The sequence below is a fragment of the Ambystoma mexicanum genome, chromosome 6q (genome assembly GCF_040938575.1).
Source record: "Ambystoma mexicanum isolate Mex_15411 chromosome 6q, UKY_AmexF1_1, whole genome shotgun sequence".
Taxonomy (NCBI): domain Eukaryota; kingdom Metazoa; phylum Chordata; class Amphibia; order Caudata; family Ambystomatidae; genus Ambystoma; species Ambystoma mexicanum.
The window spans coordinates 1,139,969,555-1,139,994,137 of record NC_090937.1 but is presented as its reverse complement, the minus strand read 5'-3'; the positions used below and the strand labels follow the sequence as shown (position 1 = coordinate 1,139,994,137).

General features: G+C 47.1%; 1 protein-coding gene across 3 annotated transcripts in view; it reads right to left on the bottom strand.

The window, feature by feature from the left end:
* Positions 1-344: 344 nt before the first annotated feature.
* The window catches only part of GUF1 (GTP binding elongation factor GUF1), a 719,613-nt gene continuing 695,374 nt past the window's right edge, over positions 345-24,583 (bottom strand). For all 3 annotated transcript variants that reach the window (XM_069631727.1, XM_069631729.1, XM_069631728.1), the window contains one exon: positions 345-530. In XM_069631727.1, coding sequence (XP_069487828.1) covers positions 393-530 — 138 coding nt within the window. In that variant the 3' untranslated portion in view covers positions 345-392. The remainder of the gene's footprint in view (positions 531-24,583) is intronic.

Below are 24,583 nucleotides of genomic sequence, written 5' to 3'. Positions count from 1 at the left end.
ATTGAGACTCCCCTCTGACCAGTAGACACGCGTCTGCATCAATAGGTGTGCGGTTTGTTAACTACGTGGGATTGCCTCAGAAAAGAATCATATCAAGTGCCATGCCCATATTTCTAGAAATCAATATTCCCGAACCCGATGGCGGTTCTCAGTATTTGTCGCAAAAGAAATTTCAGATTTTAGAGAGCCCAGGAGAAAACCATGTAAAATAAATACATTAGAGCGGCTACTTTGTTATGACTAAACCAACTATTTTGGCCACATGTGTCTGCGTTGAACGAGTAGGCGTTTTAGTAACGGATATCCCGACCAGAGCACAGTACATGAAGGTTACAGCAAGCAAATCCGTAATAACATTTTTATTGAAAGAGTTTCATATTTTTTGATCCTGATCATTTGTCAGGGGTTCTTTTCAACACATTTATGAATGCATCCTTTGGCACGTCCACATTGCCAATGCTTCGCATTTTTTTCTTCCCCTCTGCTTGCCTCTTTAACAGCTTCATTTTTCTGGTTATATCTCCACCATACTAAAGGAAACAAAAAGAATCATTCTTAATCTTACAATCACAAAGAAAGTGCTGTTGATCTTGATATGACGATGACGGATTGCAGAGACATTAAAAAAAGTACAAGCAAGTCGAGAAAATGTTAAACTAGAGTTGCATTTTATGTAGGAACAACAGACAGACCATTTCAAATTAAAATTGCTACCTATAGGGCCGAGCTAACAAGGGGTTCACACTTGGTAAAGTATCTAGAGCAGAGTTCACTCACGTTGCTTATGTTTTCCATTTTGCTAATCCTAACCCTACATCTTCTCTTTCCTGTGTTACCTTAATAAAATCTTGCTCGTCACCGGTTAAATGTCATTGTCCGAAGCCGCTCTGGACAAGGCCTGCCAAAAATGTCTGGCCCACACCGCCACTTGCCCTGGAGAGGATAGGGACTCACTGAATAGTTCACCCCCACCCTCTCATTTTGGTAAGGCAGGATTTCAATTCTCCTTTCAGATCTCCGAACATGAGTCTCAGAAATGACCCTGGGGAATGTAGCCATTTGAATCTTTTTTTGTTTTTGAAACTTTATTTACGTTTTCCAGTTGTACACATTAACATACAAAACAAAGAACAAAAAGGAGTGGTTACAGTTCAGCACAATTGCCACCGAATAATCGTGTAATTTAGGCATGGTCATAATCCTCTCCACGTTAAAACAAATTTTACAATGAATCATAACAGGAAAAAAAAGAAAAAAATAATATATCAAACAGCATCTGTTTCTGCTACCCCTTCACCTCCCCCTGTCCATCCTCAGAACCCAAAATTCCAGCCTGTCTTTAAAAAGCCATACAACCCCCACCAAAAGTGTTAACCCTGTTCCCTTCCTGGAGTGTTAGGTGGCTGGTTTGGACACAATTAAGGTCTGGAGGAAAAGTCTGAGAGGAACCCAGATGTCTCAGGGGCATTGAGTTCTTGGGCATATAGACTAATGTAGTTACACTCAGTGTCCTAGCACCACCATACGTCCTTCAGCCACATATCTCTGGAGGGAGCTCTATCATTATTCCAGGACATCAAAATCCTACGTTTCACAAGGAGCAGAACCCTTGATAGAAGCTTCCATCAGGACATTAATAAGTGGGATATTGGGGGTGAGGGGGCGCTAGAGAGCCCGCACCCCAAGATGGCTGCGTCTCTCTGAACTCTCCACGCCGGACCTGCAACGAGGGGAAGTTGCTGTGTGTTGGTCTAGTGTTTCTATGGGAGAGAGCGTCATGACGCCTCTCTAATAAAAGGGGCTCTGCTGGCACGCTGAGCCCCAGGAAGCGGCAACGCGTGTCTGTAGCCTTATTGGGGGGCCTCATTGCCGCGTGGTCGCGGCCTGGAGCGTGGCCCTGCCTGGGTGACCCCAGTGCATATGCCGCCGTTGCTGGGGTGATCCCCAGCCTGGAAATACCCACCCGATGATTCGAGAACAGCAGGGTGACCCTGCCACATATCTGCTGCGTGGACGCCGCGTGTCTGTGGCCCGCCCCGGTGACCGGAGGTGGGCCACTACATTGGCGATGAGGAGGCCTTGCCCCCCCCATCACAGGCCCGTGTGTGGAGCTCCCGTGAGGGTGCGCTCCTTTGACTCTTGAAGAGGGCAGAGCCACAGATCCGCCGGCGTCGGCCGCATGGCGTTTGGCGGTGGCACCGGATGTTTGGGGCCTGCGCTGGTCGCCTCCACCCTCTGAAAAGGGTGTTTTTCATCAGTGGCAACAGCCGCGAGAAGAAGGAACCGCCGGCAGGACCGCGTGGCAGGGTGCGCCCCAGGACAAAGGAAAGGGGCCGAGCCTGTGAAGGCCCATGTCCGCGCGACGGGTGGAGAATTACATTCACACGCTCCGGCATCAGTGGCGATCTGTGCAGGACGAATAAAACTTTGGTCACAGATAATGAGGCCAGTGAAGCGTACCGGGGAAAGTGGCGTGGCCGGATCATCACAGATCACTCGAGCAAAGAAGGGGGCAGACTAGAATGCACCAAGTTAGACCCGTAGAGGGTCGCTGTTTTGCAGTGGGGGGTAATTTGTCTTTGTTATATAAGGGGGGGATGTTGTGTGTTGGTCTAGTGTTTCTATGCGAGAGAGCGTCATGACGCCTCTCTAATAAAAAGGGTCTCTGCTGGCACACAGAGGGCAGTGCAGCAGAGCCCCAGGAAGCAGCAACTCGTATCTGTAGCCTTATTGGGGGGCCTAATTGCTGCATGGTTGTGGCCTGGTGCGCGGCCCTGCCTGGGTGACACCAGTGCATACGCTGCCGCTGCAGGGTGACCCTGCAGGGTGACCCTGCCACATATCTGCTGCGTGGACGCTGCATGTCTGTACCGTGTCGGGTGGACCCGACACGACCTGTGGCCCGCCCCGGTGACCGGAGGCGGGCCACCACATCCATTGGGGACTGAGCTAGATCCCGTGCTGGGGAGACCCTGCTGAAGAGGTCGCCGCCCGGTGGCCCAAGTCTGGAGGCCCGTGAAGCCCTTGCAGCACTGCACTGAATCGGAGGTGCTGCATGTTGAAGCGGCCTGGGAGTGCTGGCCGGCGTGTGTAGCAAGCTGGTGTTGGCGGGTGGCCCCAGGAGTCGCGAGCTGCAGGAGGCACTGCAGATTGTAGAGGATATCAGCCGGCGGAGCAGTGCCCTGTCAAAGGAGCAGAGGGAGAGCCGACAGCCCCCAGTTGGGAGAAAGGGGCGGTCCGGCTGCGTCAGGGCGAGTGCAGCGGGCCGTCCCTCGGAACACCGTAGGAGGCCTGGAGGAGCCGCAGGCGACCTGAGGAGGAGCGTGGCCGTGGGTGCTGGGGAGGTGGCAGGGGCCCTTTCCACTCCCGGGAGCACTGATGCAGCTAGGTCTGCACCCCCCCCCCCCTACAGCCCGGAAAGAAGCAGCTGCGGGTGACTCATGGCAGCCCAGCCTCGGGAGTGCAGAGCCAACAGCAGAAGGTCGGGAGAGCCGTGGGTGGCTGGCGTGCCTCTCCCTGCAGTAGCTGCTGCACGCTGCTGCCGGAATAATTTTGGAAGCTGGAGCACAAGTGGGTCCGTCAGTATTGATCTCACTTGCTTGATTTTGCTTTTTGAATGAGGGATGACCTTGGTCACAGGCCCCGCCACACCAGAGGCTGCATAGCAAAACATTAACAAAGTGCTTGAAGGCAAGGCAAACACAAATCTAACCTGGGAGCAGAAGTTCACAATCCTGACTTGCACACATGGGGAAACTTGAGAGGGCAGTGGTGCCTGGGAAGCTGGCATAGAGTGAGGCAGCTATTGGATCATCAATGCGCTTGGCTACCCGTCAGGAACCCTGAAACTCACATAGGGAGCAGGAGGGTGCCTTCTGTTGGTGCTGGCAAGCTTTGATTGTGGTCATCAATGAAGTTCTATAACGCCCCAATAGCGCTGGGACCAAGGCGCAGCCACCAGTGTTGGTAACAACCAAAAGAGAGGGGGAGTCCTGGGCGGTTCATCTCAACAGCAGGACGCGTGCCCCAGTTGAGTACGCCTGGAATTTTTGCTGGTGCTGGGGTACCACAGTCTCTTTGGGATTCAGCCCATGTGCATGTTGGGGGGAAGCAGCCCTGCCTCAACTCGAAATCATTGGAAAGAAAGATCTGGGTCTGCCCAGGGGCTGAGGGCCAGGCTTGAGAGAGGTCACCACCGATTGTTTCACCCACCACGTTGCACCAACATTGGAAGAGCCCTCCAGCGCATCCTACAGAGAGCTATATGGCTACGGGAAACAAGAGGCAGTCTTGCTCAACTTTCACCTAGAAGGAGTGGCTGAAGAAAGAGTGAGAAGATGATGGTGTCTCGGGACATCTCTGATAAGTCACCCCTTCCGGGCCCAGCAAAGACACCCGTAGGGTCAAAAGGAAACGCCCATCGTCAGAACTTTGCCTGGTGCTGGCAGAGAGGAGGTCAGGCTTTGCATCCATCAATACAATGCTGGATGGGATGGTGCACAAAGTTGACAGGATGCAGGAACGCATCAAGGAGGAGAGTGGGAGAATTTCTGAGGTTGAGCATAGGGTGGGACCGTTGGAGGACACTAGTAGCTAAGTGACACAGGCGATTCGAGAGCTGCGGTCAGAGTCCTCACCCGATAATTGCGCAACTGTTGAATTATCGAGAATGGGATGCAATACTACGCAAGGCAAGAGAACTTGGGGATCTTACCTACAAGAATGCTAGGGTATCATTCTACCTGGACTTCACCCCGTCCGTCCAGAAAGCCGCCTCTCCTTCCTGGAAGCAAAAAGAGCGCTCTGGAATCATGGGATGCAGTATGCCATGCTGTATCGTCCAAGCTACGTGCCCAGCATGGAGGCCAAGCTAACTTTTTTTACAGACCCTGGTGCGGTGCATGATTATCTTGAATCCCTGCCAAAAAAACTGAATGGGCCTCTTAAGTAAGGGGCAGGTGATAGAGTGAAGCTGGGTTGGTGTTCCCACACCACTCAAGAGCTGGACCTGGTGGGTCCCTGGTTAAATGTTTGTTATTATAGTGTGTTCCCCGATGGGTATCCAATATATTTCCTTGAAAATGTAATGAATCAGTCCTGAATAATAAGGTGATGTTTGGAAATTCTCCCCTTGAGGTCTGGGATGATGAGAGGTCACTTGGGTGGCGGAGTCCGGGCGCCCCTGGGCTGTGGCCCATGGTAATTTGGTTGTTGTGGTTAGATGGGTGGGGGGCACGAGCCACTGCAAGTTGGGGGCGGGCACTGTGGGTGGGGGTGGGCTGGATGGGGGAATGTTTGGCTAGAGGGGGGTGGTGGGCAGTTCTTTGTGAAGTTGGCGAAAGTTAGTTAAAAAAGATTCACATCTCATGAGACAGGTCGGCAGCCGACGTACGAACCAGAAGAGTAAGTGGGTATGGCACGGTCCCTTCAATAGATTCCAAAAATGGCGAGTAGAGTGATTAGCTGGAATGTGCAGGGACTCAACCCGCGCAAGGCTCCCAAAGTGGTCCAGTACTGTAAAAGGCATGGCGCTAAGGTAGTCTTGCTGCAGGAAACTCATCTGGAGGGCAGGGGGAATGAGGGGGTTGCCAGGAGCTGGTGAAACTGTAAACACTACACCTCATACTCGTCATACTCAGCAGGGGTGATGACACTGGTGCACATATCGGTGGGCTTCTGCACAACCGACACTGTTGTCGACCCGCAAGGGAGATATTGTCTCGGGGTGTTGGGGCAATACATTGGTCACATTTGTCAATATATACGGTCCCAATGTGGACTACCCTGGGTTCTTTGAGTCTATAGTGAGTAGGTGCCACACATTCCTTAACACTAGTTTCATATGGGCTGGGGAATCTCAATGCCACACTTGACCCGAGGAGAGATAGATTGGCTGGCGGGGAGCGACATTGCTCTAGAGCAGCTGAGGTAGCGTTGAGTGGCATGTGTGAGCTTGAGTTGGGTGACGTGTGGAGGCTGCTCTGACCAGAAGGGAGTGAATATTCGTCTCACTCGACGGTACATGGTGCCTACTTGCGGTTGGACTACATTTTGGCTAGCCCCCCCTTGTGCACCGAACAATTGATTGCATTCTTCTCCCTAGAACGCTCTCTGACCATTCGCCTGTCCTTTAGTCAGTGTGCCCGGAACAGAAGGTACTATCTCGCCCCTTCTGGAGGTTTAAGCCTGCGACACTGTCGGACATAGTGCTTAAGAGCGAAGTTCATGACTTTGTCAAGACTTACTTCCATGGGAATCTGGGCTCTATATCAGAGATGAGCTCGGTGTGGGAAGTGTTCAAGGTGGTGCTGCGGGGGCCAGGAGGTATTGCCTCCCTCTGGAGCTGGGCATGTTAAAACTGATACGCAGGCAGCTGAATGAAAATGAGCTGGAAGCCAAGAGATACGAAAAGGGAGGTAGATGAGGGAGGTGGTACTGGATCTATGGCTAAACTGAGGGAAGCAATGGACCGCTTTAATGACCGTGCAGAGCAGCAGGTGAAATACTTGTTGTGTCCGGAAATGGCCCGCAGGTATGGCGGGGAGGGTAGGCCGGGCAAACCTCTAGCCGCAATGGTTAGGTAAGAAAAGGGGAACATGGAAATAATGGCGGTGAGGACTCAGGAGGGGAAGGTGGTAGTGAGGCCGGAGGCAATAGTGGACGCTTTTCGAAATTATTATGAGAGCCTATATGCATCTCGGGGGACGTTGCCCATGGCAGAGCTAGAGGAATACATCAGAGAGGCAGCCCTACCAGTGCTGAGTGAGGCGGTGGTGGAAGCACAGGCCGCGCTCATCACACTTGATGTCCTTCTAGCAAAGCGAGCCCTGCATTCTTCTAAAGCACCGGGCACGGACGGGATAACAGCCAAGTTCTACAAGCAGTTGGGCCCCGAAGTGGCTCAGCATATGCTATCGGTGTGGGAGGAGGGCATGAGGGTGGGGTGGCTCCTCCCCCCCGACAATGCGCAAAGAGGTTGTCACACTAATCCTGAAACCAGAGAAGGACTCCCTTGAATGCTCCTCGTACTGCCCGATCCTCGTTGAATCCCGACACAAAAATATTTACCAATGTGTTGGCGGACCGCCTGCTTCCGCATGTCTCACGCATTATACACGTGGTTCAGTCGTGTTTCATACCAGGGAGGTCGACATCGTTAAATTTGCGCAGACTGTTCGCAATCCTGGCTCAGATCAATCCCAAAGTGCAAGCTGCAGCGGCTTTGCTTGATATGGAAAAGGCATTTGACTCTGTGGAATGGAGTTACCTATTCAAGGTATTGCGTCAGTTGGGGGCCCCAAAGTATTATCTCTCAGTGGTGTGGCTTCTGTACGCAGGGTAGAGCGCCCGAATTGGGATCGGTGGCACAAGGTCTCGAGCTTTTGATCTGGGACAGGGAACCAGGAAGGGTTGCCCGCTATCACCCTTGCTTTTCGCTGCAGCGATAGAGGTAATGGCGGCCCGAGTGCGTAAATTCCATGGGACTAGAGGCCTGGCCTTGGGTGGTGCTAGGGAGTTGGTATCGCTGTACGCGGATGATGCAATTCTGTATCTTAAAGATCTGTGAACAATCTGGGCCCGCTGTCGCAGGAAGTTGAACGGTTTGGTGAGTCCTCGGGCCTTAGGATAAACAGGGCTAAATCCACTTTATTCCCACTGAACGAGGCCACGATTAGACCTTCAAACACTGAAGGATATAGGTGGGAGCAGAACGCAGTGATATACTTAGGGGTGCATGTAAGTAGAGATGCCCAAACACTATTAGTAGACAACCATGCTAAATACCTGCATACCTTGAAAGCGAGGGTGGAGAGGTGGTGCAGACTTCCCCTTTCACTGTTTGGTAGGATAGTGGTCGCCAAGATGTTGGTGGTCCCCAAGCTTCTATATATCTTTCAGAATATCTTGGTGTGGCCGGGGGTCGGCTACTTCGCAGATGTGCAGGCCCGGCTGGTTAAGCTGGCTTGGCATCCGCGGAGCCCTCGCATTAGCTGGGACACACTAATAATCCCCTGGGACAGGGAGGGGGGACATGCGCCAGGACGTGGAGCTATACTTTCTGGCATCTCAGTTATATTTTGCATCTCTGTGGATGCCGGGGTTCCCGGCGTCTCCTCATGTGCACATAGAAAAATGCACGGTGCGCCCGTCCTCTTTGCAGGGGGTCCTGATCTACGGCGGGGTGGTGAACAAGTGTAAATTTGATCCCGTGGCATGCACATTACATGCATGGAAACGAGTCCTGAAGCGGTTGAGGGTAGACTTCCCCTTTGACCTGGGTATTTCCCTTTGGAATAAAGGGAGTCTTGCGCCAACATGTGAGGAAGCTATCATTCGGGAATGGCGGGGGCAGGGATTAGCCACATGGAAGACCTGTACCCAGACGGGTCATTTGTTACCCAAGAGGTATTCGCTGAAAAGATGGGAAAGGGTTTCCAGCGAAGGTTACAGTACTTCAGAATGAGAGCCGCTTTCAGGGAGTGGTTCCCTGTGTTCCCGGAGAGTCCGCCGACCACTCCGTTCCGTTGTTGAAGTTTATTAGGTGCTCCCCTGGGAGTAAGGGAGTTGTGTCTGCACTCTATAAATTAGTACAAGACTCCCCTCAGGTAGCCCTAAAGTGTAAACAGAAATGGGAGGAGGGTGCTGGGTCCCCCTTTACGGACAAACAATGGGCGGTGCTCTGTGGCAGTACACACAGAGGGGCATTCAGTACCCGGTTTCAGGTGATCCAGCTTAAGACACTAAATAGAGTGCATCTGTCCCCTGCTTGCATACACCAGTTTGACAGCACTAGAAAGGCTTGCTGCTCAAGATGTAATTCCGACTCAGCAGACTTTCTGCACATGATATGGGAATGTATTAAATTACCATCAATTTTGGGAAGGGGTGGTGGAAACCATTTTTGAAATGTTGGGTCAGACTATCCCTTGTGATCTGCTGTGCTCTATGTTTGGATGGCTCCCGGGGCTACCAAAACAGGAACGGAAATTGTTTTCGACTTGTATGATTGTAGCCAGACACTGCATATTGTTGAAGTGGAGGAGCTCATCCCCCTCCAGGGTTGGGTACTTGGCTAAAAGACTTAACCTGGCTTAGTGATACGGACAACGAGTATGGTAATCTCTGTGGGCTACAGAACAGACCCAAGAATATTTGGAACCCCTTCACAACCTACTTGCTATCTCAGAATGCTGACCCGAACCAATAGGTAGGCAGTGTCGAGGGTTGGATGGTGGCCTGGAGTTGGCTCTAGAGTGTATTTGGTTCTGCTCATTCAGACGTTTTCTTTTTCTTTTTTGGTCCTCTGCGGTACCTTTGTCGTTCAGTTTGGAAATGTGTGCTCCCATCTTACTCAAGTGTTCAATCGATTGCCCAGCCTGAACATTGCTCTGCTTGTATGCTGCATAAGCCTCATAGGTGATGAATCTCAACTTTGTAATGCATGGTCAAATGTTTCTGAGACGTGAATCAACTAAAAAATAAAGTAAAAAAAAAAATTAGTGGGATATTAATAGGTTTACCCAATCGGCAGCCCAGGGGTTCACAGGGTACACTTAGGCTTAGTATATCCATTTCAGAATATGAGACCAAAATGTTTGAATAATCAGACAGGCCCACATTAGGTGAAAAATATTGGCATTCATTATTTTAAATCTGGGACACTCACCCGATATCGAAGGGTCACATTTAAGCTGTCATGCTGGGGACATGTACGCTTGGTGTAGGACTTCATATAGAATCGGTTTATGTTTGGCGCTAAGCGATACACTACGAGTAAAGCCACACATAACCTTCAATAGGATGCCCTATGTCTCTTTGCTATTTTAGTTTAACAGAAGAGGATAATGGAGGGAACTGATCTTGAATCAGTTTATAAAATGTGGAGACCACTTTCCTGCACCCCACTGAATTGCAAATGTATTTAAGTGGTGGGAAGGTCTTCTACTGGAAACGATGGGCTCCACTTAGGGAATGCATCACACAAACGAAAATACTGAAAGAAATAGCGAAAGCCTCCCCTCCCCATCGTTTCCACAAATTGGTCCCTGGTGACGAACTCCCCTGACGGGTACATGTTTCCTAGGCGATGGATGCATGCTCGCGGCCAGGTTTCTTTGATCCAACCATCGTGGGTTGGGCCAACGTCTTTAAACCCCCACATCTGCACTTATGGGTGCAGGGGTGCAAAAGTTGTAGTCTTTCATATATTTTACTCCAGATGTCTACCGTGCAACGGACAGTGTCAAACTTACAGAACCCGACCATGAAGGGGTTCAGAAACTGGGGATTTTACCCATTTTAACTGAAGAAATATATAAACATATTATTAAGAATCAAAATTCTAGACCTCCTGGCTCTGATGGCCTTGCAAAAGTGACAATAAAAGGCCCACCCCATATTGTATGCTACCAATCTAAGCATTCTTTGTAGTCACATTTTGAGAACAAAGTCTATTCCACTATCATGGAAATATTCATATTATACCAATATACAAAAAAGGAGATAGGCATAACCCCTCTAATTATCAACCGATTGCTTTGCTGGACGTTCAAAGCAAAGTTTTCAGTTCTTTAATTGAGCAACAACTGAGATCTTGTGCTTCCCAAAGCTGGGATACTTGACGTGTTCGAAACGGGTTTCATGAAAGGTACGGGAACCGCGATTGATGGTTTCCTTTTAAACTTACTCAAACAGAAGACCATTAGCAAGGGATCATGTATATACATAGCATTTATTGACTTTGCTATGGCCTTCAATACCGTCATTCGCTCACTACTGTGGTCTAAACTGATGAAATAGGGTTGTCCAGCGTTTTTAATTTCCAAAATTAAAAACCTACTCAGATACAACAATAAAAGTCAGATTGCATAGTGTTGGTTTATTACGTTCAGCTATTAAGACAGAGCATGGTCTAAAACAGGGGTGCATCCTGGCTTCGATTATTTTCAACCTATTTATTGCAGATAATGGACTTACACTTAGGAAAGTGCACTCCTTTCCTCCTAGGTTGGACCAACCCCCCAATATATTGGCTATTGTAAGCCGATGATTTAATCTTGCTGGCCTTAAACTCTACTGGGTTGCAGAGGCAAGAAAAAGTTACTTACCTGTAACTTCTGTTCTCCAGCATGGGTCTTACATTGATTCACATGCTCATGAATATTTCCTGTCGTCAGGCTGGGAATCCTCGTCAATATTAAAGCAGTTTCGCTTTAAAGCTGAAACTGCTAGTCGCTTCTATAGCCTATTGCTGTCCCTTTCGTTCATACTGCCTGCCAATGACATTCGTCCTCCTAAGCTCCACCCCTGGTGGCCATCTTCAGATTTGGTCACGCACGTAAAGTGGCAGTAGGAACCAAGAAGAACCAGAGAGGTGAAGGAGGGAGGGTTTGCATATGAATCTATGTAAGACCCATGCTGGAGAACAGGAGTTACAGGTAAATCACATGTTCCTTTCTCCAGCATGGGGTCTTACATGAATACGATTCCACAGCAGTACACATATACAACTACAGTGGTGTGTGCAGTGTGTTTGGCAGTACCTGGCAGGAGACAACACTTTACTCATTCCAAGCCCAGGAGTTTTGGAGTCTTTCAACACTATTTACTGGTCTGGAGGTGGAGACTGAACCCCCTTCATATAATAACACACAGCACGGAGTGCGCACAGTGTGTGCAGTGTGTTTGGCAGAGTTTGGCAGGGGGCACAGCTTGGGACTATAGAGACTACTCAACTGAAATGCAGTGAGTGCCACTCTCATTGATGCAAGTTTTATATTAGTTTTGTAATCTTGTTATTACTGACCTGAGATAGTGTGTGAGATCAGTTTCCTGCCTTCTCCTTACTGCCACCGTTCTCGTATGTCCCCAGCGCAGTCCCCGTCCTATGTACGATCTTAGGAGCAGAGCCAAGACAAGTCAACTGCTGAGTCGAATTATGGCTCAGGAAGGGGCAGAACAAACCATGACAGACATGGAATTAATGCAATTGGCCATCAATCTCACGATTCCCCTATCTCCGGGAGAAGAGCAAGGAGGCAGGAGCATTAACTGATTCTGCAGTGTGTGAGGAGACAGAACCGCGAGTTGTGGCGGCTGCGAGTGCAACAACAGTGCTGCGGGACAGAACGATCACTGCCTTTTTTCACATGGTGCTGGTAAAGTCGACAGATCTCTCCAAAAATCAAGTGAAACAAACAAGACCTGAAAGACACGAAGTTCCTGTGACACCACACAGTGCTGTCTACAGTGAGAGTGACGGGTTCGAAATAGAGAGCCTCGTTGGGGAAACAGATGCAACAGAGTGAAGTATACGCCTCTCTGGATTGAACTCAAATCTCGGTATACGATTCAGACTCTCGCCATAAACGACTCGCCATCAGATTTCTCTCCTTCAAGAGGAAAATCAATTTGGACGCACAACACAACTGGTGTGTCAACATGGAGGGGTATAAGACTCTGAATCCGGTGCTCGAAGAAATCAATCCGGTACTTTGCATCCTGGTTACACCGTATGAAGGCTTAAAAGTGGAAGAAAATGCAAACCACACTACTGGAATCACCGGTATTTAAATTTAACAATGTGGGTATTGTAAGGAACTAATGGTGGCAACAGTAAAGACAGACACAAGTGATCATAGTTCCAGGGTGGTTATTAAACTGTCTGCAGGTTGGAAAAATGCCTAATCTAAACCTAAATCTAAGATGGGAGCAAGAATCAACCATCAAATGAAAATAAGGCAGTCCTAGTGGCGTTGTGTCAAATAAAAAGGCCTATACAAAGGAAAACCTATTGCCAAACCTTACAACTAATCCACAAGAGTGTGGGTTAATATTCAGAAGAAAGGAAGATGTGTTCACAAATAATATGTCAGGATGCGGTAGCCTGGGTCTCCCTTCGGCATGTTTTGAGCACAGGGTAAGGAGGGATCTTTGAACACAGTACACTCTCGAGCTTCCCCAGCACGAGATGATAGTTCCGCTCCCAGTTATCAGGGCCGTCGATGGCAAAGTCTTGTTTCTCTTGAAAGTCTCTTGACTTCGAGGACCTGATGTATTCACAATAACATAAAAGTTTGTTTAACAAATGAGAGTTTGTTTCTTTAAGTTCCTTAGATGAGGATCCCTTACCCCTGGCTCCCCCTCGTCTGGACACTGACCCTTCTCAAATCTCAGTCTCAATTCTCAGCCTCCCTCCATCGGGTTCACTGTGGCTTTGCACAAAAGTGGACATCCCTCTGCCGGGTTCACTTTTGTCTACACACTGTTTCCTGGGACTTTAGACTTCGCCCCTCTTTATTGGCATCCCTCTACCGGGTTCACTCTTGCCACTTCTCTTCGTTGTTGGTCTGTTTTTCACCCATCAGACTCCTCCTCTTTAGGGATCAGAACCCTTCTCAACTGTTATCTTCTCTTAGATAAACCTGTACCTTTGGTTCACAAGTCTCAATGTCTTTTTACACAATGAACTGTCCACTTCCTCTCCATCGGGTTCACTCTGCCGTTTCACAGTTCCTTTTGCTTTTAAGGATTGTGGGATTCACTTCCCTTGCTTTCTCAACATGCGGTAATCACTTCCCTTGCTTTCTCTATAGTTCTTAGGTCAAAGGCTTTCGATTGTAAAGGGATTTTGCTAGACCTCCGTTATGACCACTTTGACCTGTCTTGGCAGCTCTCCTATGGCCTTCTGGAATCAGTAGTTTCACTCAACATGGGATTGACCAGAGCCTCTCGAGTTAGCACCCACGTGGTGCCGGTTACCGCTGCAGCTGATCTTCCATTTACACTTTATAGTTCTTTGAATTCATAGTTCAATATGCCACTTTGCAACTTTCATATAACATAGTTCGATTCTTATCGTCTTTCTCTGTGACTCACCGGCTGTGATGAACCGCTTGGCTCTCCTTGTATCTGGAGTCAAGGCCGGTACCACAGTAGAAGGAGTTTCCCTCAATCCTGCTCATCAGCGTAGGCATGCTCTGTGTACCGTTGGCATCTACTGCAACAGACTTGGGCTATTGTGCTCTGTTTTACGATTCCTTCTGCAGAGGTTTCGCGGATCTGAGTTGAAAAGGGCAAGGTCATGTCTCTCCTCGTTAGCCTCTTGATATTCGCCGCCTTTCTTCTCCTCTTGAACTGCCGTGCCTCGATAGCTGTCTCGTTGTGTGGTCTGCCTTGCTCGTACTGTGCTCTCTTGCCCCACCTTTTATACCTATGTGGAAAGGGAAGGGCTGTCAGGTGAGTGTGATTTTGGTCAATTGCCTGACTCTGCCTAACCCATGTATTGGGACATTTGTATGTTTGTATTTTATTTGTATAGCACGCCTAGCCCGGGGGCATCTGGGCGCATTTCTTACGTAGATTACAATTACATATGTTACAGGTATTGCATGGATAAAGCATTTACATATATCACATACAATTACATTATTGCTGGTATTGCACGGACAAAAGCATTTACATATATTACACAATGTTGCATAGTTATTACATACATTTTACATGAGCATAACAGGTCACAAGAGGCAATTAGATACAGATAATATTAACAGTACCATTACCATGATGTAAGGCACAGGTTAGTTAGGCATGTGCATGCTGGTCCTGGGCTACCAGCCAGGTTTTTGCTTTACTCCTGAAGGCATAGAAAGAGGGTTCGGTTCTAAGTTGGCTAGGAAGAGAGTTCCAAAACGGGCGCAGCAATAAGGGTATGCGAAGCTTACAATGGTTGCAAAGGTTACAAGATACATTTTACATAATGAAAATACTATAGACAAGATAGGCAGCAATACAGTACATTATATTCAGGTATTATATAGAAATATACGATAAGTTATATACAGGATATGCCGTTAAATAATGCTTGCCGGTGGGATATCATCAGGCAGAGCAGTACAAGGCCATTTATAGTAAAAATCTGTATCTCTAATAGAGGCAAGAGGATGGTGGGGGTTGCTGATTAGTTGATCGATTGCTTCAAGTGATTGATGTAGTTAGTTCTAAATTTAAGGTAGGATTTCTCGGCACGTATAGTTTGGGGCAGTGAATTCCATACTTGGGCTGCCCGGACGGGGAAACTAGCACCTCCGGCCTTGGACAATTTAAATCTTGGGATGATAATGGTATTGGCATAGGTGCTTCTGGAGGGTCTGGATGATTGTCTTTCTATGAATCTATCCGAGAGACAGGGAGGTGCCGTGTTGTTCAGGGCTTTGTGAGTGAGGGAGGCCACTTTCAGTAAGATTTTGTCTTGGGTCGATAACCACTTGTTATTTAGCCTTATCTTAGAGATGTGGGTTCGTTTGGGGATGCCAAGAGCTGCTCTCAGGGCATTATTTTGTAGAATTTGTATTCTATGCGGGATGGATTTGTTCACCCCAATATATAGGGCATTACAATAATCGAGTCTGGATAAGATGAGGGCTCTCGCTAGGATCAGACAGTTCTCATCAGAGATGAAATGTTTACCAGCTCTGATAAGCTTATATGTATAAGCTGTGGCTGAGGCCAGAGAATTTACCTGTTTGTTGAAGGAGAGGGTGGCATCTAGGTAGAAGCCAAGAGTCTTCACTTGGCAACGTTGATAGTGTTTCCATCGATTTCAAAGGCGTGGTATTTCTGGCCTAGTTTTTTGAGGGTGGAGTGTACCTAGAATGAGTAGCTCTGTTTTATCATCATTCAGGCATAGACCATGAGTAGCCATCCATGCCTGGATGATGAGGTACACCCTATTTACCAAGGCCAAATCCTTGTTGTAATCCCCGGAAAGTGGGAGGAGAATTTGGGTATCGTCTGCATAGTTAGTGTAGGTGATACCAAGAAGGTCCAGATCATCAAAAAGGGACTTGGTAAATATGTTGTATAATGTTGGGGATATGCAGGAGCCCTGGGGAACACCGCACAGGATGGGGATAGGGTCAGCTGCATCTGAGGGGGAGAACACCCTCATGGTCCTTTGATTCAGGAAAGATTCAACCCATAGTATAGCTTCTTTGGAGAAGTGAGCTGCAGAGTTAAGGTGGTTACAGAGGACTTTGTTGTCTACAGGGTCAAAGGCGGCCGAGAGATCCAAAAGTAGAAGGAGTGCTGTTTGACCTTTGTCTCTTAGCTCATCAATTTGGGCCTTCAAGTCGATGAGCGCAGTCTCAGTTCCATGTTGTGGGCGGAAGCCGGACTGCCTTGTTCCTAGGAGCTTGTGTTCTGGAAATTTTTGCATTTGGGTGTATGCTATCTTGTCCAAGATTTTTAGTAGAAAGGGGACTGTTTTTATGGGGCGGTAGTTGGTGGGGATGAGGGGGTCGAGGGATTGTTTTTTTAATAGAGGCAGTACCCATGATTGTTTCAGGTTGGATGGTACTATGCCTGTGGTGAATGAGGAATTCACGAGCTTGGATATGAAGGGCGAGAGTTCTCTGGCAGCATCTTTTATGAGTTGTGCTGGGCACAAGTCGCCTTGACAATTGGAGGGCTTGAGAGAGAGGATTGTTTTTTCCACTTCCAGGATGGAGGTTTTAGTAAATCTGAATTGGTTAGTTGTATTTTGTTCTAGTGGAGATGGGTTGGTGTTGAGTATGTTTGGGTTGAGGGTAGCTTTCTTAGCCGCAATTTTCTTTTGCAGCATGGTGACTTTGTTGGTCAGAGCTTGTTGTATCTCCGTACACCAGGCTTTGTCCTTTGTACATATATCAGGGATGGGAGTGGGCGACTTTAGTTCTTTTAGAATTGAGAACAACTCCCTCATGCTTGAGTTAGCCGTTGTTATGTGCTTATTATAAGAATTCCGTTTGGCCAGGACAATTTCTTTTTTATAGTGTAAGGAGATTTCGGTAAGTTTGTTTTTGTGCTCTTCTGTGGGTGAGATTCTCCAGGACGATTCGCCGCTTCTTTTGAGTTGGCGGAGGTGTTTTAGTTCAGGGGTGAACCATTTATTGAGGTGGTTTTTAGGTTTACTGGGTCTGAGTTTAAGGGGGGCTATGTTGTCAAGTGTGGAACGTACAATTTTGTTATACTCTTCCACAAGTAGCTCTGGGTTAAGGTGCTCATCTAGTTGGTTCAGGGTGGGTAGAATGGCCGGGATCACTTTGACTTTAGTGATACTCTTTGTTCCTGGTCGGGCATGAGGGGGCCATATTGGCTACATGTAGAAGTGGCCTGATGGTGGCTAGGTCAAAGGTGACCAGGTAATGGTCTGTCCATAGTAGTGGGGAAATGGAGGTTATGCTTGCAGAGCATTTATAGTCTGCTACCCAGTCGAGGGTTCTCCCTCTATTGTGGGTGGGTTCCATAATTTTTTGGGTTAGTCCCAGTTCCGTGAGGGTATTAGCCACATTGGAGGCATGTTTGTCTAAGGGGTCGTTATAGCCTAGGTTAAAGTCTCCCAGAATAAGTAATTGAGTGGAAGTTTTAAGGTTGGTGGATAATAGGCAATTGATATCTTCATCAAATGTGCCCATCGGGCCCGGGGGCCTGTAAATGATGTAGATGGTCAAGGTCTGTGAATTATGAAGCGGGAGCTTGATGGCGCACACTTCGCAGGAGTTGGAGTCTGGAATGACAGTGGTTCTCATATTTAGGCTAATTTTTGCGATAATGGCTACACCGCCGCCTCGCATATTATTTCTGTCTCGTCTTAGAATGGTGTAACCGTCTGGGATTGCTAAAGATAATAAGGATCCTGCCGCCTCATGCAGCCAGGTCTCTGTGACAGCAAGGAAGTACAATTTTCTGGACAGTATAATCTCGCAGATGTCTGTGCCATGTGCTGTTAGGGATCGTGCATTTATTAGTCCACCTTTAAGAGGTGGGGCTGCAGTGGTAGTTTTAGTTTTAGTGTGGGGGGGGTAGGGGCTGTCTTAGTTTTGCTATTAGTGATACTAGCGTGGTGGGTGGTAGTTCTTTTGTTGGCAGCCGGGAGAGATCTGGTGAGAGGCTTGTATAATCTGCTCTGAGCCTGGAATTTCTGGTAGGTGGGCTACAAGGGTTGCATGGTCGTTCCCTAATCACTTCAGTCCCTGGTCTCATGGAGGGGTTGACTTTCTCCATTGTGATGAGAGAGGTGAAAGCTATGCAGGATTGATTGGGTTGGTGATTCTTAACAGTGTGGTGTTGGCTATTGTCAACTGTTGGGCCGGTTGGGAATGCTAAAAGGGTAATAGACCAGATGCAAAGTGTTATAATGCTCATGGTGTATCCAAATAGGGAGTTATATTCTAATATGTGGGCAGCACTGGTACGAGGGTGGGGGCTAAGTGCCCCGGATGGTTAATTAGGTAAGGGAGGTATAGTCTGAGTTCAACAGTCAATGGATGGGCGGGCACCCATGAGCGTGATTCATCAATCGGTGTCAAGGCGCATGAGGACAAGGTTTACCGGTGTCAGAGCGCAAGAAGGCAGGGTTTACCAGCTATTGGCAAAACACATGTAGGCTAAGTTTGATAGTCAGTGGCCAGGTACAGGTATAGGTGGGCTAGAATCCCCTTCAGTGGTGGGGCACGTAAAGGCTAAGTTTGACAGTTAATGGCGGAGCACAAATAGGCTGAAATCAATTATTAGTGGCGCAGCACAAGTAGGCTTAAATCAATTATCATTGGCACAGTACAAATAGGCTAAAATCAATTATCATTGGCACAGCACAAGTCGGATAAAATCGATTATCAGTGGCGCAGGACAGGTAGGCTCAAATCAATTATCAGTGGCAGTAGTGAGAGGCAGTGAGCTTGGGCCGCTCTATGGGGTCGATCTGATGTGTTACGTGTGAATAGGTTAGACAGGTATTTTGGTGCCTGATTAGCAAGACATTTGTGCGTAAATTACAGTGATTTAAACACGATTCTTTGGGAGACAGAGAGCCAGTGTAGGTTGCGTCTGGTATCCGAAATGTGGTGGTTTCTGGGGATGTTCAGAGCTGTCCTAATGGCATTGTTTTGTATTACTTGTAACTTGTTTAGGTTCCGTTGGCTGGTCCCTAGATAAAGCGTGTTACAGTAGTCGAGTTTCGACAGTACGAGGGTTCTGGCTAAGGTAGTACAATTGGCTGTGGTGAGGAATGGTTGGCAGGCTGTGATGAGTTTGCAAGTGTAGGCAGTGGAGGACATTATGGCATTAGTTAGTCTCGGTAGAGACAGCGTAGAATCTAGGTATACACCAAGAGTTTTGGTGCTGTTAGATACCTTAATAGTATTACATGACATGTCAGGTAAACAGCTCGGTGTTAGTCTGTTCTCTTGTGTGTTGTGCAAAAGTGTTCAAGGAAAAGGGGGGCGGGCAGTGTTTTGAATGTCCAACATGAGAGGATGGGGAAACGGTGTTGAAGGAAGGGGGATACCGCATCTCACCCGTCAGTGTCACACTCCCACTCCCCGAAGACCCCCCATCCAGATGATCCTCCCTCACTGCTCCACCCTCAGGAACTAGATCCAATAGCGATGGGCGTGTCCTGGCCACCTGGATGACAGATCCCTGGGGTTTAGCCAGGGAGACACCTTCAGATTTCTGACAGTATTAATCAAAAGATAAAAGACTTTCTGGACCAAAACAAAACCATTCAAAAGGGCACCGGGGGTTCCGGAGAAGTGGAAACTACAGGAAATTTGCCTGGGAGTCAGTTGGTGTCCCAGGCCTGTGGGAACTTGAAAAATCTTGAGGCCTGAGTAGCACTCAAACTCAAGTATGTAAAGCCGACTAAAGCACAGGAGACGTAGTGCAACAGGCACAGCGGGAGGTTGACACACATGAAGAGTTCATGCAGCCTATAGTTGCCTCTCTAAATGTCAAAAACATAATGCCATCAGGCAATATCATATTAAAAATGTTCAACCCAGGAAAGCAAGAAAGAAACGGAAACACAGGAAAGCACTGGACATGGCAAAAGACGACTAAAATAAACAGGACCAAGTCGAAGCAAAGAGGAAACACATCAATAAACAATCCTATAGAAAGTTTCTACAAACATTATCTAAACAGCCCTCAGTTATGGCAGTACTTATAAATCAGCAAACAAGGGCACGTACCAGATCTTGAAAAGGTCCTATCAAGTGTCTGGCTCTATCTGGCTCTACAGACTAGCCAACTCTCACTGTAACTAAGGTCAACAGGAGCACACAAGTAGTTGATGCTTTGGAGCCTAATACAGTGGAAGAACTAGAAACAGACCAGTAGAGGGGCGCAAAGTACGCCTCCTGTGAATGCATTGTTAAATGTTGATGGGCGGAATGAGGAGCATTTAGACTGCAAGACTTCAAATATGATTCCATCTATGTGGCGTAGGGGGACGCATGAAGAGGGCCGCAAGGTCAGGGGTCCACACAAGATGGGGGAAAATCCCCAAGGCAGCCTAGTGCACATGGGAACCTGCCCCCTGTTTAATCTTAGACCCGCTGCGAATCCCTTTGTACCGAATATAGGCACTGTACAAGATGTAAGGTTAGAGAACTGCACTAGCGACTCAAAGGTGTTCTCTTGAGGTTTGCAGCAGCCCCAGTTAGCCTTCCTAGCCCCTCCCCAATTCTTTAATGGCACCAATGTGAAGGAACCTCTTTTTTCAGTTCCATTCTTGGCTCCCCAAACATTTAATGGGGCAATGTGAAGGAACCTCCTTGTTTAGCTCCATACATAGTCATTCGTAGAGCTATTTCAGGGAGCAAAAGGAAGTCCACTCCAGTTACAGGGGAGGAAGAGGCTTAAATCATCCCCACTTGGAGACCAGGGCAGTAGTAACCCATTCAGATGATGGGCCAAGGTCTCTAACACACAGACAACCCAGCAAGCATCTCTAGTAGGAATGCTCCAACTTGGTGTAGAGTGCTTGCTACCTGAATGCAGGGAGGTGACCCTAAACAGAACCAACATCTTGAAACGTCTTAGCACAGTGCCTGGCCTGCGTGCAATTGCTTCCAGGGACAAAACAAGAGTAGACTTTAAGGATCTTTACCGCACAGATCGTGCCGTTCACCGATTCCAGAGTGGTTGTTGACTTAATAATAAGAGAAACCCCGGCCCTAACGTTAGATAGGTTTTGACATAATCCTGCAATCATCTTCGCAAGATGATAACAAAATGGAATGTCGTGACTTACTGATGAGTTTCCGACCAAATTAGCTTCTGGTCTCAACAAGTGCCTACAACAATGGAGGCCGGTTAGTCACCTCTCTTAGTCACATGAGCAACAGCAAACAAACAGAATGCGATTGGTCCTGGGTGGGAGGGATCCTAGATGGACCTAGAAAGGAACTACTGGGCAAGCGTCCCCTCTAGTAATGAAGTTCCAGTTAGTCTTCTTTCGTGAAATATTAGGGATCATTGTAAATTACTAGGTGATCCGGTCCTGGGGAACTACTTATGAAAACACACTTATCCGCCTGCTGGAGACCTGGCTAACAAGGGAGTTACATACAGATTGCTACGCATCTGTCTCACAAATAGCAAAGCCAACTGCAACAGGCAGTCTACTTATTTTGTTAAAAATCAATAAGGGCATGACAATACTTCCCTCAAATGGTTTGTTTAAAGGCTTATTAAGTGTGCATATTAAACTGGAAACTGGGTGTTCTATGGTAAACATCCTACTGCTAAATGTTTATTGTCATTTGGGGATTTGTCTCCTAGAAACAATGTTGGGTGCCATTACTGTGTCTGTTGATGGCTGGCGTGATCTAAATCCAGGGGATATGGTGGTTCACGTAGGAGACACACTCACCCTATTTGGACTTCTGTACCCTCAGTTCTGTAAAAGGATGTCCACCAACCATAAATAGTTTATTTGGATGGCGATGGTGTGCCAGTCTGGAGCGTCTTGGCCTGAGAATACTAAATTGTATATGGAATTTTAATTATACCTGGCATAATGGCAAAGGGAAAACAGGTTTATAGAGGAGGACTTGTTTAGTCATTGCTCTCCTTTGTTAATCACAAAAACAACATTAAGTGACCACTCTATGCTGAGTACAGAAATACATTTGCAGTGGGGTGGAAATTAATTGGAGGCAGGTCCACTTGGTCTTGAAGTGAGGGGTCTGAATAATTGTGTTTTTTGGAACCAGACCAAAGTCACCCAGGTTAATCTTGCCCTTGAAGAATGGTGGAGCTGGATACGATATGATAAGTATTTATAACATGCATGTACACAAGTGTTTCTAGGCGCGAGACCGCTGGGGATTGGAAAGTCTTATCAGCAGAAATGTTTAACCCATTTGTCTGTCACATCTTATCCAAAGTCTTTGGACCTAGACATCACAAAACTAAGAAACCCCAAGAGTCCATATGTACACAGGTTTGAACATGATGTAGCAACTCATAAAAAAAGACTCAGGCCGAAATTCAATTGGTAAAGGTTACACATGGGAAAGATTCATTGGAGGCAGTAAACAAATTAAGAAGGTTTGCCTATGAAATAGGAACTGGGCAGGGGGGAGAAGAGCCTGCCTATATCAACAGGATAGTGAGTATATGCTGGGAGCGCTGGGCAGTAAGAATGCTTCAATATTGTGGCTCATTATGAATAGAGTAACAACCTCACAATCATGCAAGCAGTTAAATGCACTGGCAGAACCGGTTTGGGTAGCCCATTTAGAGAAAATATTTTCCTTGAATATCTAAATAGCAACTTCAAACCTGAACTGAATTTGGTGGATTGGCAATTAGAAGTTGACGAAAAATCAGTCTTGGTAATTTTGGGGAAAATTAGCAAATTGAGGGCCCCTACAATTCACGGTGGTGTCTCCCTTTGAATATATGACACAGAGAAGATTGATATTATCCATGAATATGCAAGAAGCCAAACACTGTGGGCTACTGGTTCCCTATCCCCCACCCGCTTCCCCCTCTGTTTTTAAGAAGGTGTTTGCATGAGGACCAAGATACAAGATTCCACAGGGATACTGCGTCTCCCCTACCCTGTACAACATATTTACCAAGCCCCTCTTTGATGATCTGGATCTTCTTGGTATCACCTACACTAACTATGCAGATGCTACTCAGGTTCTCCTCCCACTTTCCGGGAATTACGAAGAGGATTTGGCCTTGGTGAATAGGGTGTATCTCATCATCCAGGCATGGATGGCTATTCATGGTCTATGCCTGAATGTCATCATACTGGGCACACATGCCAACATAAAATAATTAGGACCGGATTACTCATCATTCATCATCGATGGTAATCTTATTAAGGTAGCCAAAGAGGTGAAAACACTTGAGTTTTACCTTGACTCCACCTTATTCCTAACTAAACAAGTTAACGCCTTGGCCTCAGCACAGCCTACACATGCAATCTGATTAGAACGGGCAAACCCTTTTTATCAGATGATAACTGCATTATCCTAGCTAGAGCCCTGATTTTATCTAGGCTCGACTATTGCAATGGCCTATATATTGGCGCCAACAAATGATCACCCAAAAAATCCAGATCCTTCAAAACAATGCCCTTAGAGCGGCTCTAGTTGTGTCTAAAAGGTCTCAAATCTGAGCAATAAGGCGCCAAAACAATTGGCTCTCTACTCTCAACATAATCCACTTAAAAACAGCCTCCTTGATACATAAGGCATTGAACAATGCTGCCCCCAGTTACCTTGTAAACAGAGTCCAAAGAAGAACCTCCACAAGACCTACAAGACTCACCAACACTAACTACATTGTCATTCCAAGATTTAGACTAACCAAGATTGGTGGTAACAGCGTTCAGGTCAAGGCTGCCCAACTATGGAACTCCTTACCACATCATATCAGGGTGGATCAATCCTACCCCAAATTTAGACTCAGCTACATTAACTGGCTCAAAGCGAATGATAACTGATTAAGTACACACCCCTGTTTATTTTTGTATATTTGCTATTTCTCTTTATTTGTATAGCACACTTGTGTACCCTGTTATGCCTATTCTATGCACTACAATCTAATTATTATCCTCTCTGTGTATTACCATGTAACCTGTTAACTAAGCTTTGCATTATCTGTACTGCTTGCGCCCTGCACCCCAGGGTCCGGTGCGCATCATATAAATGAATAAACTAAACTAACTAAACTAAGATCCTTTAATTATGGCACCTAAAAAGTATAATGTTACCTAAATTATACCCACTAAGAGCACACAGTATATTTCAAATATGTGTGCCCTACATGGGGTAGACTCACCCCCTGTCTCTCTACCTTAGGTTTTCCTCTAGGAAACGGAGGCGCTGCATGGATCACACTGAGGATCCAGAAAGGGAGTGAACCCCTGATTAGAGCGCCTGGTCCTGAAGAAGATGACCTCAGCTACCGTGGTTATTGAAACCGGTTGACCTCACTGTGCACGAGTCTCACTCATGCAGATGACGATGTGCTATCTAACAAACTTTCATAAGTCATAATCATGAGTTCTATAGCTAGATAGCCTTCAGCCTCTAGTTGCGGCTCCCTTGAAAAAGGAGATTAGTGGTTTTACATGATCAGAACAAGTTATTTGAGCTGACAGAAACACTACAGGAACTGGTAATTAAAACAGAGTAAATTCCAGATAATAGTATGTTCCATGACACTCACGAAAAAGGCATAATCTAATGTTTAATGACTTATACTTGTTTCCTATGACTTGTGGCTGACTTTTATAGGT